At 46.7% G+C, this 18,509-nt stretch overlaps 1 protein-coding gene across 1 annotated transcript in view; it reads right to left on the bottom strand.

The window, feature by feature from the left end:
- The window catches only part of LOC126249511 (circumsporozoite protein-like), a 30,051-nt gene extending 12,473 nt beyond the window's left edge, over positions 1-17,578 (bottom strand). Inside the window, exons 1-2 of the mRNA XM_049951163.1 lie at positions 17,533-17,578; positions 14,062-14,745 (exon numbers count right to left, since the gene is read on the bottom strand). Of these exons, the coding sequence (XP_049807120.1) occupies positions 14,062-14,745; positions 17,533-17,578 (730 nt within the window). The remainder of the gene's footprint in view (positions 1-14,061; positions 14,746-17,532) is intronic.
- Between the last annotated feature and the right edge of the window lie 931 nt (positions 17,579-18,509).

Raw genomic sequence — 18,509 nt, 5'->3', positions numbered from 1 at the left:
GTCAACCTTCCTTTTTCGGACGTCGCTAAATTCTTGGGTCTTATATTTGACAGAAAACTGTGCTGGTCCTCCCACGTTTCCTATCTTTCGGCTCGCTGTCTGCGATCCGTCAACACCCTCAGTGTCCTGAATGGTACCTCCTGAGGAGCGGACAGAGTGGTCCTTCTCCGCCTCTATCGCACCTTAGTGCACTCGAAATCGGACTATGGAAGCATAGTCTACTCCTGTGCTCGGCCGTCTATTCTTCGGCGTCTCGACTCTATCCACCACCGTGGATTACGTTTAGTGTCTGGCGCTTTTTACACCAGCCCTGTGGAAAGCCTTTATGCTGAGACTGCTGAACCTCCGTTGTCCAATCGGCGAGCAGTCCTTCTGAGTCTTTATGCTAGCCATCTGTCTTCCATGTCTGCTAATCCAGCCCATGACATTTTTTTTGACGCCTCCTTGGATGTAGGGTTTGCAGGCCGCCCTTCCTCCCTACTAGCACCGGGAGTCCGCTTCCGTCAATTGCTCCATTCTCTTTCCTTCCACTTTCCTAAAACCTTCTTGACACTTGACAACTTGGGGTACAGCACCGCCTTGGCTCTGTCCCTGGATCTGCCTGCTCTGTGACCTTTGTCAATTTCCCAAGGATGGTACCCCTTCACTTGTTTATCGTCGGGCATTTGCTGCTCTATGTGCACAAATGAAGGAAGCCACATTTATTTACACTGATGGCTCGAAAACATCATTAGGTGTAGGGAGTGCCTTTATTGTTGGCGACACCCCAAATCGGTTTCGGCTTCCCGACCAGTGTTCGGTGTATAGTGCGGAGCTTTACGCTGTTCTCCAGGCTGTCCAATACATCCGCCGCCATCAGCGGATACAGTATGTTATCTGTTCAGATTCTCTCAGCTCTCTCCTCAGTTTCCAAGCTCTCTGTCCTGTCCACCCTCTGGTCCACCGGATTCAGGACTGTCTGCACTTGCTCCACCTGGGGGGCATCTCGGTGGTGTTCCTCTGGCTCCCGGGACACATTGGTATCTGTGGAAATGAGGCGGCCGATATAGCGGCCAAGGCTGCAGTCTCTCTTCTTCGGCCATGTATTCGATCGATTCCCTTCGCCAATCTACGGAGCGTTTTATGTCGATGTGTTGTTCTTTTATGGTACCCACATTGGTCGATACTTCCCCATAATAGATTGCGGGACGTGAAAGCTCTTCCCTGTGCTCGGACCTCTTCCTCCCGAACGCGTCGTCGGGAGGAGGTAATTTTAACTAGACTTTGGATAGGGCACTGTCTTTTTAGCCATCGACATCTTTTAAGCGGCGATCCTCCCCCACTCTGTCCCCACTGCTCTCAGCTGTGGACGGTAAGACACCTTTTAATTGAGTGCCCCTATTTTACTCCATTACGCGCCCATCTACAGCTGTCGCCTGATATATCGTCCATTTTAGCAGGTGACACGCAGTCGACCGATCGCGTTCTCGAGTTTATTAGTGCCAGTGAGATGACGTCAGTCATTTGAAGCCTTTTGTGGGGACAGCCAACCCCTTTCTGTAGTGGATTTTTAAGCTTTCCTTCTGATTTTAGTTTCTCCAATTTTTTGAGTTTCGTTCCCATTTTTCGTTTCCATTTTCGTTTTTTATTGTTTACTAAGTCACGGACTGGGTGCTAATGACCATAGCAGTTTTGCGCCCTAAGAACCAAAACAAAAAAAATCTTCACCCGTTCCTCCCCCTTCCTTACCCCAAACCCGGACCCCTCTTCCCCCCCCCCCCCCCACTCCACTGCGGCTCCCACACCTTCTCCTCCGGGTGCTGCTCCCCCTCCGCAGCCAGAGAAGTGTCCCACTTCTTCGGCGTCTGCCGGTCAAGGGTGCCTCTCCTGGGATGCCCGTTCCTGGCACCTTCCAGGCCAAAGGTCTGCTGCTACACAACGACTGTGAGAACCCCGGTCTGTCAGCCCACAGGTCGCCTGATCTTTTTCTGTTCCCGATCTTACTGCAGCAGGCTCCTTTATGCCACACAGCCCCCCTCGATCTCAAACAGAAAAGAAGAAACATAAGTCCTGGGACAAGGAGCCTCTGGTGTCACCAGAGGTCCCATCCCTGGCTTCACAACCAGATTCTGACCTGTTGTTCATGGACGTAGCCCCCTCCTTGTCGGTGACCTGGCGGTATGACTGGCTTTAGCCTCTTCAACCCCCATTGGAATCATCGTTCCATGGTTATCCAATGGAATTGTAATGGATACTACTGTCACCTTCTGGAACTGAAATCCTTTATTTCGTCTTACTCTGCAGCTTCTGTGGTTCTACATGAATCTCATTTTACTGATGATCGCTCATCGACCCTCTGTGGGTTCCGTATTTTCTGTCGAAATCGGGTCTGACCCCTGTGGGCTTCTGCTGGTGTTTGTACATTGGTCCATACAGACGTTGCTAGCACGTGGATTCCTCTTCAAACTACATTGGAAGTGGTTGCTGTTAGGGTCCACGTGGACTCTGAGGTCACAGTTTGCAATCTTTATCTTCCTCCTGACAGGGCTGCTACACATGCTGCCTTAACTGCCCCTCTTCAGCAACTTCCTCCTCCCTTCCTCTTTCTAAGGGATTTTAATGCTCATCATCCCTTGTGGGGCAGTGCATTTCCATCTAGACGAGGTCTCCTCATAGACCAGTTTATTACAGACCACGACTTGTGCCTTCTTAATGATGGCTCCGTGGCTCCCCTACTCATTTCAGTGCCGGTCAATGTACGTTTTCTGCCATTGATCTTTCTCTTTCTTCTCCCTTCCTCTTCCCTTCATTACACTGGTCGCCACACGACCTTTCTTTCTTTCTTTTTTTTTTTCCCTTCTGTGAGACCAAATGAAGAAGTCTCCATGGTCATGGAATGAGTCAATACATGAAATTATAACACGATAGTAGCAACAGATAAAATGAAATAAAAGAAACATAGTCAGGCAAAAAGTCGTAAGTTTAAATAAAGAAAATCAACAATGTAACACTGGAATTTGCTTAATTTTTCAGATCTTCCAGGAGCTCCTCTACAGAATGGGAGTGAGCCATGAGGAAACTCTTCAGTTTAGACTTAGTGTTTCGGCTACTGCTAAAATTTTTTAGTTGTTGTTGTAGTTTATTGAAAATGGATGCAGCAGAATACTGCACTCCTTTCTGCACAAGAGTCAAGGAAGTGCATTCCACATACAGATTTGATATCTGCCTAGTATTAACTGAGTGAAAGCTGCTAACTCTTGGGAATAAGCTAATATTGCTAACAACAAACGACATTAAAGAAAATACATACTGTGAGGGCAATGTCAGAATTCCCAGACTATTGAATAGGGGTCGACATGAGGTTCTCGAACTTACACCACATATAGCTCAAACAGCCTGTTTTTGTGACAAAAATACCCTTTTTGAATCGGAAGAATTATCCCCCAAAAAAAAAACCATATGACATAAGCGTATGAAAATATGCGAAGTAGACTACTTTTAGTGTTGAACGGACACTTATTTCAGATACTGTTCTAATGGTAAATAAAGCGGCATTTAGTTTCTGAACAAGATCCTGAACATGGGCCTTCAACAACAGCTTACTATCTACCCGAACACTTAGGAACTTGAACTGTTCTGTCTGGCTTATAATATGCCCATTCTGTCTGATCAAAATATCGGTTCTTGTTGAATGGTGAGCTAGAAACTGTAAAAACTGAGTCTTACTGTGATTTAGCATCAAATTATATTCCACAAGCCACGAACTTTTCATGAACTACATTATTTGATACTGTTTCAGTATTATACACAAGATCCTTCACTACCAAGCTGGTGTCATCAGCAAACAGAAATATGTGTGAATCACCTGTAATACTAGAACGCATATCATTTATATAAATAAGAAACAGCAGTGGCCCCAGCACCAACTCTTGGGAATGCCCCATTTAAGTGCCCCATTGGGACTGAACATCACTACCACTCTCAATATTGTGGAAAATTACCTTCTGCTTTCTGTTCTTGAAGTAAGAGACGAACCAATTGTAAGCTTCCCCTTACTCCATAATGGTCGAACTTGTGCAGTAATATTTTGTGGTCAACACAGTCAAAAGCCTTCATTAAATCAAAGAAAACACCTAGCATTCGCAACCTTTTATTTAATCCGTCCAAAACCTCACAGAGAAAAGAGAATATAGCATTTTCAGTTGTTAAGCCATTTCTAAAACCAAACTGTACATTTGACAGCAAATTATGTGAATTTAAATGCTCCAGTAACCGTGTGTATACCACCTTCTCGATAACTTTAGCAAACACCGATGGCATAGAAATAGGTCCAAAATTGTCAACATTATCAATGTCTCCCTTTTTATAAAGTGGCTTCACTACCGAGTACTTTAATCGGTCAGGAAACCAACCACTCCTAAAGGAAAAGTTACAGATATGGCTGAGTACTGGGCTAACATACATAGAACAATACTTCAGTATTCTGCTAGGTACCGCGTCATATCCATGAGAGTTCTTCATCTTCAGTGATTGAATTATTAACTCAATCTCCCTCTTGTCAGTATCATGGAGGAGCATTTCGGGTAGCAGTCTCGTAACACTTCTTTCTAAGAGTGCTATATGAGTGCCTGTTGGGACTAGGTTTCTATTTAGTTCACCTGCTATATTCAAAAAGTGATTATTAAATACTGTACATATATGCGACTTATCAGTAACACGGACATTCCCACTAAGCACTGATTCTATATCCTCGACCTGTCTCTGCAGACCAGCCACTTCCTTTACGACTGACCGTATGGTTTTAATTTTATCCTGAGACTTAGTTATTCTATCTGCATACCACATACTTTTTGCCTTCCTAATAACATTTTTAAGCATCTTAAAATACTGTTTGTAATGGGCTGCTGCATTTAGATTTTAACTGTTTCTAATGTTTTAATATAATTGCCACTTGTTCTACAAGATATTCTTATCCCTCTAGTCAGCCACCCAGGCTGGCTGTTTGTGCTAGTACCCCGTTTTGAACATTCTAACGGAAAGTCTTGAGCAAGGCATTATATTTATCGTCTACTGTATCAGCAATATAAACATCTTGCAACTCTTGTTCCTTGATAAGGTTTACAAAGGTCTCTACAGAAACTGGATCAGCTTTCTTAAACAGTTGATAACTATATTTAACATGAGTTGCAGCACAAAAATCTTTTGGAGTTAAAATTTGTGCATCATGATTTGAAAGGCCATTCACCTTTTTGCTAACCGTATGCCCTTCTAGTAATGAGGAATGTACAAATATGTTGTCTATGGTTGTTCTACTGTTCCCTTGCACTCTGGTTAGAAAGAATATGGTTTTAATAAGATATTATATTAAGGAGGTCTACCAGCATCCTTTTCCTTGCACAATCACTTATACAATTAATATTGAAGTCACCACATATAACAAACTTTTTGTATTTCCTATAAAGTGAACCAAGAACCACCTCTAGCTTTAGCAAAAATGTGAAATCGGAGTCTGGTGATCTATAAATAACAACAGTTAGAAGTTTAGCTCCACTAAATTTAACCACACCTGCACAACATTCACACCTTTTCAGTGCAGTACTTTGAAACATCAATTGACTCAAATGTGATGCAGTTTTTCACATACATGGCCACTCCCCCACACCGCAAAGAGCTCCTAGAAAAGCTGCCAGCCAACCTGTATCCTGGTAAAGGAAGCCTCTGAATTATCACTTATGTAAGAAATGTTCGATATACCAATAATTTGAGTCAACATCTATAAGCAGTTCACTAACTTTATCTCTAATACCTTGTATATTTTGATGAAATATACTAATTCCCTCATTACTCAGATACCTAAGTTTTGTCGAAAGTGGTTCCTTTGTTAGGTATTCCTGCTTAAGGGAAGTCTCTCTATCAGCTGACTTCAATCTAAAAAAGGTGCAGCTGTAACACCCACTACTAGAGGAATTTTCCCATGAGTGATCCAACCACCCCCACCTATGCTGTCACCTGTAAGCTTTGCCAACCTCCCCTTCCCATGCCTGTTGAGTTGCAGGCCATGTCTAGTGAAACCTGTCCTGCTGATAGCCTCCACAGACACCATTGAAATGTGACCCATGCCTTCTGTCATCAGCACACCCCCAACTCTCATGTTATTGCGCCTGACGGCTGTATTAAGATGAGGCCGATCGTGATGCTGAAACAGTTCCACGAAATGAACATTCGTGTTGCCAGTCGGAGTGGCTATCTTTCCAGGTCACCATCTATGTCATACTCACCATCCCTATCAATACTATTACCAGCCCCACCCACAATCACTACCTGACCCTCTCTAGTAAAATCCCTACATAACCCCCCCTAACCGGCCGGTGTGGCCGAGTGGTTCTTGGCGCTTCAGTCTGGAACCGCGCGACCGCTACATTCGCAGGTTCGAATCCTGCCTCGGGCTTGGATGTGTGTGATGTCCTTAGGTTAGTTAGGTTTAAGTAGTTCTAAGTTGTAGGGGACTGATGACCTCAGATGTCAAGTCCCGTAGTCCCATAGTGCTCAGTGCCATTTTTTACCCCCCCCCCCCCTTATGTAAGTCACCTGAGCCAATCCTGCATTAGGCTTCACAATGCTGGCGACCTGGTACTCACTCCCCAACAGTTTGTGCAACTGCTGGCCTACACCTCTGCCATGAGAACTACCTAACAGCAGAAACTTCTTCTTTCTGCTACACTTCGCAACTGTCCTAGCCACCGTAACTGCTGAGGTCTGCTGCATATTTCCTACATCTACAGCTACTAGAGATTCCTCTCCACTAGACTCTGACAGTTGGTAATATCTATTGCAAACACCAATAGTAAAATTATCTGAAAATCTCCTTCTCCTAGCAGATACAGGGTGTTTCAAAAATGACCGGTATATTTGAAACGGCAATAAAAACTAAACGAGCAGCGATAGAAATACACCGTTTGTTGCAATATGCTTGGGACAACAGTACATTTTCAGGCAGACAAACTTTCGAAATTACAGTAGTTACAATTTTCAACAACAGATGGCGCTGCGGTCTGGGAAGCTCTATAGTACGATATTTTTCACATATCCACCATGCGTAGCAATAATATGGCATAGTCTCTGAATGAAATTACCCGAAACCTTTGACAACGTGTCTGGCGGAATGGCTTCACATGCAGATGAGATGTACTGCTTCAGCTGTTCAATTGTTTCTGGATTCTGGTGGTACACCAGGTCTTTCAAGTGTCCCCACAGAAAGAAGTCACAGGGGTTCATGTCTGGCGAATAGGGAGGCCAATCCACGCCGCCTCCTGTATGTTTCGGATAGCCCAAAGCAATCACACGATCATCGAAATATTCATTCAGGAAATTAAAGACGTCTGCCGTGCGATGTGGCCGGGCACCATCTTGCATAAACCACGAGGTGTTCGCAGTGTCGTCTAAGGCAGTTTGTACCGCCACAAATTCACGAAGAATGTCCAGATAGCGTGATGCCGTAATCGTTTCGGATCTGAAAAATGGGCCAATGATTCCTTTGGAAGAAATGGCGGCCCAGACCAGTACTTTTTGAGGATGCAGGGACGATGGGACTGCAGGATGGGGCTTTTGGGTTCCCCATATGCGCCAGTTCTGTTTATTGACGAAGCCGTCCAGATAAAAATAAGCTTTGTCAGTAAACCAATGCAGTAAACATGCATAAACATGCATATCGCCGTCATCAATCCTGTGCACTATATCGCTAGCGAATGTCTCTCGTGCAGCAATGGTAGCGGCGCTGAGGGGTTGCCGTGTTTGAATTTTGTATGGATAGAGGTGTAAACTCTGGCGCATGAGACGATACGTGGACGTTGGCGTCATTTGGACCGCAGCTGCAACACGGCGAATGGAAACCCGAGGCCGCTGTTGGATCACCTGCTGCACTAGCTGCGCGTTGCCCTCTCTGGTTGCCGTACGCGGTCGCCCTACCTTTCCAGCATGTTCATCCGCCACGTTCCCAGTCCGTTGAAATTTTTCAAACAGATCCTTTATTGTATCGCTTTTCGGTCCTTTGGTTACATTAAACCTCCGTTGAAAACTTCGTCTTGTTGCAACAACACTGTGTTCTAGGCGGTGGAATTCCAACACCAGAAAAATCCTCTGTTCTAAGGAATAAACCATGTTTTCTACAGCACACGTGCACATTGTGAACAGCAAACGCTTACAGCAGAAAGACGACGTACAGAATGGCGCACCCACAGACTGCGTTGTCTTCTATATCTTTCACATCACTTGCAGCGCCATCTGTTGTTGAAAATTGTAACTACTGTAATTTCGAAAGTTTGTCTGCCTGAAAATGTACTGTTGTCCCAAGCATATTGCAACAAACGGTGTATTTCTATCGCTGCTCGTTTAGTTTTTATTGCCGTTTCAAATATACCGGTCATTTTTGAAACACCCTGTATCTTGCCAACAGCCAGCTCCCATTCTCCAACCGCCTTCTCCCTCCTCATCCTATCTAGCTCCACCTGTTCAGTTTTTCAACTGCACCTGAAGGGCACCAATCTTACGCTCCTGCTCCTTCTTATCAACTTACTCTTGCTACATAACCTGCAGTTCCAGGAGAGGATCTCACCAGAATACCCAATGCATTCCCCCCCCCCCCCCCCCCCCCACCTCCCCAGTGAGTGAAAATACTTCGAACAAGTCTCACACCACAATCCACTACTCACAAACCTACGGCAAAGCCCACACTTCTCACTCATAGTAAAATTTTAGAGTTATTGAAACAAGAAAACTACTGTATCTAAGTTCCACTACTACGATAAGATGTTAAAAAACTGATTATAATAATCAAACGTACTCTACAAGGGAAGTAACTAATATTATTAACAGTATTAATCAACAACAAATGAGAATATAACAGAAGACTAACACAGAAAGAAAATCAAACGTCTAATGACACAGTAACGAAACTAAAAACATTTCCCAAAAAGTTCTTCTGAAATTATTTCACCAGAAAACACCAAGAACACCGGTTGAAGACTACTAAAGTTCCTAAATAAACCACTATACTCTAACAATTAATTAGTTCTTAGCTTTTGATGCGCCGCTACAGCTCCAACTGGTCAGTGCGGAATGTAAACACAGGTAAGAGGTTAAGTTGCTTGATACGAAACACACACAAATATCAGGTCACAACACAAGAAAGGCAGAGATGAATGAAGAAACAATAAGTCACTTACATAGTAAATATTATCACAAAAACCGTTGAAATATGTATCTGAAACCTAAAAATATATAAAAACTTAGAGAGCAATCTCACACGCTTATGACGTCACACCAAAAGCTTTGTGATAGTGACCATTTCCCGTTGATTCTTTCGCTCCCTTCCCACTCCCCGATGGACAGGTTACGTGGTTGGTCTTTCCAACGCGCAGATTGGCCTCTATACACTGCACAGGTCGTGTATTCTCCATCTTTGTCGGGTTGTATTGATGACGTCCTATGTGACATATCTGACGCGATTGTTCACACTGCTAGCCTTGCTGTACCACACTCATCTGGACCACTTCGTTGCCGACAAGTCCCATGGTGGAGTATGGCCATTTCCATTGCCATCCGTGATCACCGTCGAGCTTCGCAACACCTTAAGAGCAGCCATCCGTTGCCAGCCTTATTACCTTTAAATGCCTTCGTGCTAAAGCCCGTTATTTAATCAAACGGCTATGTTGGGAACGATTTGTTTCTTCCCTTGGTTCTACTGTCCCTATGTCACGGGTATGGGCTACACTTCGCTCTCTCCAAGGTTGCCATTGGCAGTCCACCCTCCCAGGCCTTCACCTCCCAAATGGCCTTCGTACAGCCCCGTTGATTCTTGCAGAACATCGTGCGACCCATTTCGCAACGGCATTAGCACCAGCCTCCTATCTGACTGCTTTCCTTCACCGGAAACAGGGGGCCGAAGCTTCCGCCTTATGTTTTACCCCTTGTCAGTCAGAATCTTACAACGAACCTTTTACTGAATGGGCCCAGACTCCATTCATAACCAACTGCTTCAACATCTCAGTGCTCCACAACGGCAACATCTTCTCCGGGTGTTTAAGCGTATTTGGCTCCAGGGTGACTTCCCTTCTCAGTGGAGGGAAAGCATCGTGGTCTCTGTCATTAAGCCTGGTAAGAACCCCCTATTTGATGAAAGCTATCGGCCAATTAGTCTGACAAATGTTGTTTGCAAGTTAGTTGAACGGATGGTAGCCCATTGGCTCAATTGGGTCCTCGAATCTCTGAATCTATTGTCGCCTTACCAGTGTGGCTTCTGAGAGGGACACTCTCCAATCATTTACTTCGCTTGGAATCCACAGTTTGGCAGGTTTTTTCCCAGCGCCGCCATTTGGTTGCAGTATTTTTTGAACTTCGCAAGGCCTATGACACGGCTTGGTGCCATCATGTCTTACTTACACTTCATCATTGGGGTCTTTGGGGCCCACTCCAGATTTTTATCCGCCAGTTCCTGTTCCATCGGTCATTCAGGGTTAGGGTTGGTACTGTTTTTAGTTCTCCACAGACCCAGGAGACGGGCATCCCACAGGGTTCTGTATTGAGTGTACTTCTTTTCCTCATTGCTATCGATGGACTTGGGGCCTCTGTCAGTCCTTTGGTTGCCCCTGCTCTGTATGTGGATGATTTCTGCATTAGGGTTAGTTCATCTTCGATGGCCTCTGCAGAGCGGCAGTTCCAGTGAGCTATACAGTGTACCTCTGCGTGGACCCTCTCACGCGGGTTTCATTTCTCTCCTTTAAAATCGCGGGTGGTCCACTTCTGTAGCTGTACTACAATCCACCCTGATCCAGAGCTCTATCTTGATGCACAATTGCCTGTGGTTTCGTTTCCTGGGTCTTTTTTCCAACAACAAGCTGACTTGGCTTCTCCTTATCAGACTTGTGAAGGTAGGATGTTTTCGTAAACTCAGTGTCCTTCGCTTCCTTCCCACTACTCTTCGGGTGTGGACCGCCGCCTCCTTCTCCGCCTTTATCGTGCTTTAGTTCTGTCTCGTTTGGACTATGGTTGTCAGGTTTATGGTTCAGCTGCTCCTTCCACACTGCACGTGCTGGGTCCAGTCCACCATTGTGGTATCTGCTTGGTCACCGGTGCCTTCCCTACTAGCCCTAATGATAGTCTCCTACTCCCCCCCCCCCCCTCCCGCGCCGTTTATGTTCGGTGGTCCCAGCTTCTGGTGTCTTATGCAATCGCTGTCCATTCCTCTCCCACTCATCCTTCCTATTCTATCTTGTTCAAAGACCGTGGACATTGCCCACCTGATTCCTGCCCTCGGGCGGTTCACCGGTTGGGCTCCGCCTTGAGTCTCTTCGCTGTGATTTTCAACTTCCTTCTGTCTTCCACGCTCCCTCGCCCCCCCCCCCCCCCCTGCCCCCTCACCCCTTGGTTAGTTCCTCGGCCCCGAATTTGGATGGATCTCCGCCGAAGTCTGAAAGATTCCATACCCCCGATGTTGTTCCATTCCTTTTCTGCCAAATTTTAAGGGAGTTTCAGGATGCTATTGTTTTTTACACCGATGGCTCTAAATCTGCTGATCATGTGGGATATGCCTTCACATCCTCTGTTGGAACAGAAAAATCATCTGCTGCCACCTACATGTGGGGTGTCTACTGTGGAATTGATGACAGTTTCCCAGGCCCTTACCTTTATTAAACAGTCCCAACACAACCGCGTTTTGTTATGTACGGACTCAATGAGTGGCCTTCTGGCTATTGACCAGTGTTTTTTGCGCCATCCCTTGGTAGCTGCCATCCATGACCATCTCGCTGATATTCACCATGCTGCTTGTTCCGTTGACTTCCTTTGGGTCCCTGGCCATGTGGGTATCCCAGGTAATGAGCTCGTTGATAGTTTGGCTGGGGGAGCAGTCACTTACCCCCCCCCCCCCTCCCCCCTTTTCTCTAACTCTTCCTGCAGCGGATTTACGGCTTCACATCAAATCCCATTTCGCACAATCATGGGCCAACTCTTGGGAGGCTACCTCTGTGTCTAATAAACTTCGTGCGATTAAGGAGACACCAGGCCTGTAGCATTCTTCCTTTTGCCTCTCCCAAAAGGCTTCGACCACACTGTGCCATCTCCGCATTGGCCATACCAGGCTGACCTATTGTTTTCTTTCGTGTGATGAGCCACCCCCACTTTGTGGTTGTGGAGCCTTTCAGTCAGTAGCCCACATTTTGGTTGAATGCCCCTTCTTTTGGCTCTGTGTGCTAAGTACAGACTCCCCCCACACTTTACCTTTGATGTTGGCTGAAGATGCTGGGATAGTCGAACTGGTTCTTGGTTTCCTCCTGGAAAGTGGTTTTTATTCTCAGTTTTAAGGTTTTTAATCTCTCTCTGGAGTTGGGGCAGGGCAGTGAGTGTTGGGGTATCTCCCACTGTAAGCCGTGTTTGGAGATTCCTGACTCCCCTCCTTGGCCGAGATCCTCTTTTCTTCCCCTTTTACTCTGTTTTTATCACTTTCTAGGATTGGTTAGTCTCCTTTTCCCATGCGCATTTCTACATTCTAGCGGTTGTACGCTTTTAAGTCGCAAGTGGTCTTGCCTCTACTGCTTCAGAGGTTGGACATTTCCTGCCTCTAGCATAGCGTTGGGTTCGCTCTCTTGCTGACTTACCTCATTTTGTTTTTACCATTGACGACATGACTGCACTTCTACGTTTTTTAGCCTTTTCCCTTGTATCGTTCTGACTTCTCTGAGATGTCGCACTATCGGAATGGACCACATTGGAAATAAGGGACTGACATCCGTCCATTTTGGTCCATTCAACCCCAATCAATCAGCCAACCAACCATTCTCCATCTCTTGGGCGAGGACACCTTCCTGGTTGTGTTTTCCACCATGCACTGTGCAGTGTCACTTTGTGTGTCGACGGTAACCATGGACTACTTTGTACCGGATATCAAACACGGTAGCAAGTCCATTGTGGTGGGTCCGCCATGTACCCTGTTGGTTGTATCCCTCTGACCACAGGGATTGCTCTGCTGATGCCTTCACTGTTAACTCCCCATGTATGACAAAGGGTAGATAGCCATCCCCCTGGGTCATCGGGACTCCCAGCAATGGCCATCCTGCCAGGTGGCCTTAGCTGCGGCTGGATGGTGCCTGTGAGGACGGCCCCTGGTCAGAGTGGGTGGCATCAGGGCAGATGACACTCAAAGCGTAGTCCATCATCTCTTGCTGGTGGTGAAACACCAGCAGTCTCTAAGCGATCACGAGCTCAATTCAACACACAGAAGTATGACCCCAAATCGTTCCCCTCCCTGACCACACCATGGGAGGAACGTCAGGCTATCGATGGCAGCAGATCTTATTCGCGCCGGTACCTTGTATGTTTGAGAGCTGATGGGGACTCTTTCATGACGACCAAGCCTCAGTTTTTTGTTGAGCATTTAGAGGACAAGTTTGGTCAGGTTGAGAGCTTGTCCAAAATGAGATCTGGTCAGTCTTGATCAAAACACCATCCTCTGCCCAGCCACAGACATTACTCACTTGTGACAAGCTGGGGGATGTTTCTATAACCATCACACCCCATAGGAGCTCAAATATGGTCCAGGGTATCATATTTCACAGGGACCTTCTTTTCAGTCTGACGATTACCTGCGTGCCAATTAAGAGCCGCGAGGTGTAGACTTCGTTCGGCATGTGCACTGGGGTCCGAGGGATGATATGGTTGCCACCGGTGTATTCATCTTGGCCTTCGCAGGTGATACGTTGCCCAAGAAGGTCAAGCTGATCTTCTTCCGCTGTGATGTAAAGCCCAGTCCCTCCCATGATGATGTGATTTTAAGTGCTGGAAGTTAGGACATAGGTCTTCCCACTGTACTTCCAACATCACATGTTGAGATTGTGGATGCCCATCACATACCAATACTCCATGTGCCCCGCCTCCCGTCTGTGTCACCTGCGGAGAGCACCACTAACCTTGCTCACCAGACTGCAGGATTCTCCAGAAAGAAAGGAAAATGATGGAGTACAGGAGCTTGGACGGACTGACCTACACTGAGGTTAAGAGAAAATTTGAACGCCTGCATCCTTTGTGTATGACAGTCATAGTTGACGGGTGCTTTGCCGTTGACGGGTGCTTTGCCGTTGACGGGTGCTTTGCCGTTGACGGGTGCTTTGCCGTTGACGGGTGCTTTGCCGTTGACGGGTGCTTTGCCGTTGACGGGTGCTTTGCCGTTGACGGGTGCTTTGCCGTTGACGGGTGCTTTGCCGTTGACGGGTGCTTTGCCGTTGACGGGTGCTTTGCCGTTGACGGGTGCTTTGCCGTTGACGGGTGCTTTGCCGTTGACGGGTGCTTTGCCGTTGACGGGTGCTTTGCCGTTGACGGGTGCTTTGCCGTTGACGGGTGCTTTGCCGTTGACGGGTGCTTTGCCGTTGACGGGTGCTTTGCCGTTGCCGGGTGCTTTGCCGTTGCCGGGTGCTTTGCCGTTGCCGGGTGCTTTGCCGTTGCCGGGTGCTTTGCCGTTGCCGGGTGCTTTGCCGTTGCCGGGTGCTTTGCCGTTGCCGGGTGCTTTGCCGTTGCCGGGTGCTTTGCCGTTGCCGGGTGCTTTGCCGTTGCCGGGTGCTTTGCCGTTGCCGGGTGCTTTGCCGTTGCCGGGTGCTTTGCCGTTGCCGGGTGCTTTGCCGTTGCCGGGTGCTTTGCCGTTGCCGGGTGCTTTGCCGTTGCCGGGTGCTTTGCCGTTGCCGGGTGCTTTGCCGTTGCCGGGTGCTTTGCCGTTGCCGGGTGCTTTGCCGTTGCCGGGTGCTTTGCCGTTGCCTCTGTGTCGGGGAATTATCCCCCAGCCTTTCGCACTCTCAAACAGTGGCTAGAAATGAAAGCCATCTCACTCACTACATGACACAGTGATTCCTGTAACACCCCTTTTGCAGAATGTGTGCTTCTCTGTGCATTTGAACGTTGCCCCCCTACCCAGTTCCTGGGCCTGATCAAATCCACAGTCACATGATCAAACACCTCTCGTCTGACTAAAAGTGACATCTCGTCATCTTCAATTGAATCAGTTGCGATGGTGTCTTTCCACTACAATGACAGGAGAGCACCATCATTCTGGTGCTCAAACTCGTTAAAAGCCTGCTTGTGGTTGCTATCGGTCCATCAGCCTCACCAACATTCTTTGTAAGCTGCTGGAATGTATGGTGTGTCAGAAGTTGGGTTGTGTCGTGGAGTCATGTGACCTAGTGGCTCCATGTCAGGGCGGCTTCCGCCAGGGTCGCTCTACCACTGATAATCTTGTGTTCCTCAAGTCTGCCATCCGAACAGCCTTTTCCAGACGCCAACACCTGTTTGCCATGTTTTTTGATTTACAAAAAGTGTATATCATGATCTGGTGACATCAGATCCTTGCCATATTGTATGAATGGGTTCTCGGGGGTCTACTCCAGATTTTGATCCAAAACTTCCTTTTGCTCCATACTTTCTGCGTCCAATTTTGGTGCCTCCTATAGTTTCATCCATATCCAGGAGAATGAAGTCCCGCAGGGCTCTGTATTGAGTCTTTCTCTATTTTGAGTGGCCCTTAACGGTCTGGCAACAGCTGATGGGCCCCTCTGTCTCACCTTCTCTTTTGCAGATGACTTCTGCATTTCGTACTGCTCCTCCAGTTCTGGTGTTGCTGAGCATCTCCTACAGGGAGCAGTCCACAAGGCACAGTCATGAGCTCTAGCTCATGGCTTCCAGTTCCACCATGAAGACATGTCATGCATTTGTCAGCGTCGTACTGTTCATCCAGAACCAGCACTTTACCTTAATGACAATCCACTCACTCTAATGGAGACATACAGTTTCCTAGGTCTGGTTTTCGATGCTTGTTTGGCTTGGCTTCCTCATCATCAGCTTAAACGGAAGTGTTGGCAGCACCTCAATGCGCTCTGCTGCCTGAGCAACACCAACTGGGGTGCAGATCGCTCTACATTGTTGCACCTCTACAGAGCCCTTGTTCAATCCCGCCTTGACTATGGGAGTGTGATTTATGGTTCGGCAGCACCCTCAGCATTGCGTTTGCTTAATCTATTGTACCATTGTTGAGTTAGACTAGCAACAGGAGCTTTTAGGATGAATCCAGTGAAAATCATTCTGTTGGAGGCTGGAGTCCCTCCATTGAAGATCAGACGTGCACAACTGCTCGCCAGTTATGTTGCACACATTCATAGCTCTCCTGAACATCCTAATTACCATCTTCTTTTCCCAACCACAACGATTCACCTCCCACATAGGCGGCCAGGTCAGGGCTAACGATTGCAGTTCACATACAATCGCTTCTGTCTGAACTGGAGTTCTTCCCTTCACTACCTCTACGTGAGGTCCCTCCAGGTTCACCTCCGTGGTGTAGCTGTAGGCTGAAGCTTCGTCTGGACCTTTTGCGTGGCGCTAAGAATTCCGTTAACCCTGCGGCTCTCCGCTGTCACTTCCTCTCGATTCTTGATGTGTTCCATGCCTCTGAAGTGGTTTATACTGATGGCAATGTTGGCTTCGCATTTGTCCACAGAGGCCATATTGAACAGCATTCCTTGCCCGATGGCTGCAGTGTATTTACTGCAGAGCTGGTGACCATATCTTGTGCACTTCAGTCTATCCGTTCATGCCCGGAGGAATCATTTACTGACTGCTTGAGCAGCGTACAAGCTCTCGACCAGTGCTACCCTCGCCATCCTTTGGTGGCCCCCAACCAGGAGTCCATCTGTGCCTTGGACTGGTCCCGCCGTTCAGTGGTGTTTGTGTGGACCCCAGGAGACACCGTAATCCCAGGCAATGAACTTGCTTACAGGCTGGCAAAACGGACTACAGAAACCACTTCTGAATATGGGCATCTCTGAACCTGAGCTGTACTCTGACTTAAACCACAGGGTTTTTCGGCTTTGGGAGATGGAATGGCATAACAGTACGCACAACAAACTATGTGTCATTAAGGAGACTATGAATGTGTGGAAGTCTTCCATGGGGGCCTTTCACAGGGAATCAGTTGTCCTCTGCAGGCTCTGCCTTGGCTACACTTGGGTGACCCATGGTTACCTCCTGCACCATGAAGACCCACTTTATGTGTTGGTGTGGTGCGTGGTTGACAGTGGCCCATATTCTGGTGCACTGTCCCACTTTGACTGCCCAGTGACGAAATCTAGGATTACCGGACTCGTTGCCGCTCATTTTATCTGACAACGCCTCATTGGCTGATTTAGTTTTAAGTTTTATTCGTGAGTAGTGCTTTTAGGGTGGAGGTTTTAATGTGTTGCAGAGTGGCTGGCTTTTGCTTTTTATTCTCATGGTCGGCCATGCAGTGTAATCTGCTTTCTTGTTTTACTCTTCTGTTTCTAGCATCGCTCTGTTGTTTTCTTGTCCTGTTTCGTTCCTTTTGGTGTTCGTTGCCTTTCCTTCATTGTTGTGCTTTTTCCTTTCTTTCCGTTTTGTGTTACATGTCTCTTCTGTCTTATTTTCACACTTTTGGCATTGTTTTATTAGGAACAAGGGACCAATGATCTTGTAGTTCGGTCCCTTCCCCCCTCTTTTAAACCAACCAACCAGACGTTTGAGCTTCAGTATCAATAAATTTCTGAGTGCAAATCATGACAGATGCTATAACATACACCAAAATGACCGATGGGATTTCTGTGCATTCTACTTGAACCTCACCCCAAAATGTGCCCAGGTCGTATACCTTGTAGATGGCTCAGTGCTATACTCGAGTGACCACTGGTTCTGCACCACTGAAACATTCTCAAACTTCTAGTGCCAGTAAATAACCTGCTTTCCCTTGCTAAAGTTCAAATGTACATCCACCAACTTTGCATCAGTGTATTACTGCTAACAGGGCCTCACAGCTGTATCAGTAATTCTGTTCCCATGTATTGATGAAACAGAAAATTATTTTTTCCCAGAAATTCAACCTAATATGCAGAAAAACAGATTTTCTGTTACAGTTCTTACTGAGTATCCATTTTTATGCGCCCTTAATACACTGCCTGACAAAGTGAAGCATCTGGAAGATATGATTGGATAACAATGTAACTTTGTACACATATACACCATCGAAGGGTCCATAAATGATAAGATATGCAATTCTTTGTGACCGGTAGAATGTCCACCAGAGTATGGTAGTGCTATTGATGTTTAGTGTTGTTCCCAGATGTGGTAGGTTATATAAGGGGCATTAACAGCATCATATGTTCAGTGATCATTGAAGGACACATAGCTGCCACATACCCATGTGAGATAATATTATCAACACAAGTGTTTCAAAGGGGCATCATTGTGAGTCTACAATAGCAAAGTTATGGAATGTCAAGATGTGTTGTGCATTCTCATCTGAGAGTGGCCCGAATTAGGACTGTATGTGTACATGAGGGCAGGCATACTCACTATCAAGCTTCCAATTGGCCATGTCTGACCACCACATGGGAGGGTCAGTATAATATGCACTAAGCACATTGGAACCCATTCATATCTGTGCCTGCCATTAAAGAATAAGTAATGGACTCCCTACAACATAGTCATTGCAT

This window comes from Schistocerca nitens, chromosome 3 (genome assembly GCF_023898315.1).
Source record: "Schistocerca nitens isolate TAMUIC-IGC-003100 chromosome 3, iqSchNite1.1, whole genome shotgun sequence".
Classification (NCBI taxonomy): domain Eukaryota; kingdom Metazoa; phylum Arthropoda; class Insecta; order Orthoptera; family Acrididae; genus Schistocerca; species Schistocerca nitens.
The sequence above is the reverse complement of the archived record's forward strand: the minus strand, read 5'-3'. Positions and strand labels throughout refer to the sequence as shown.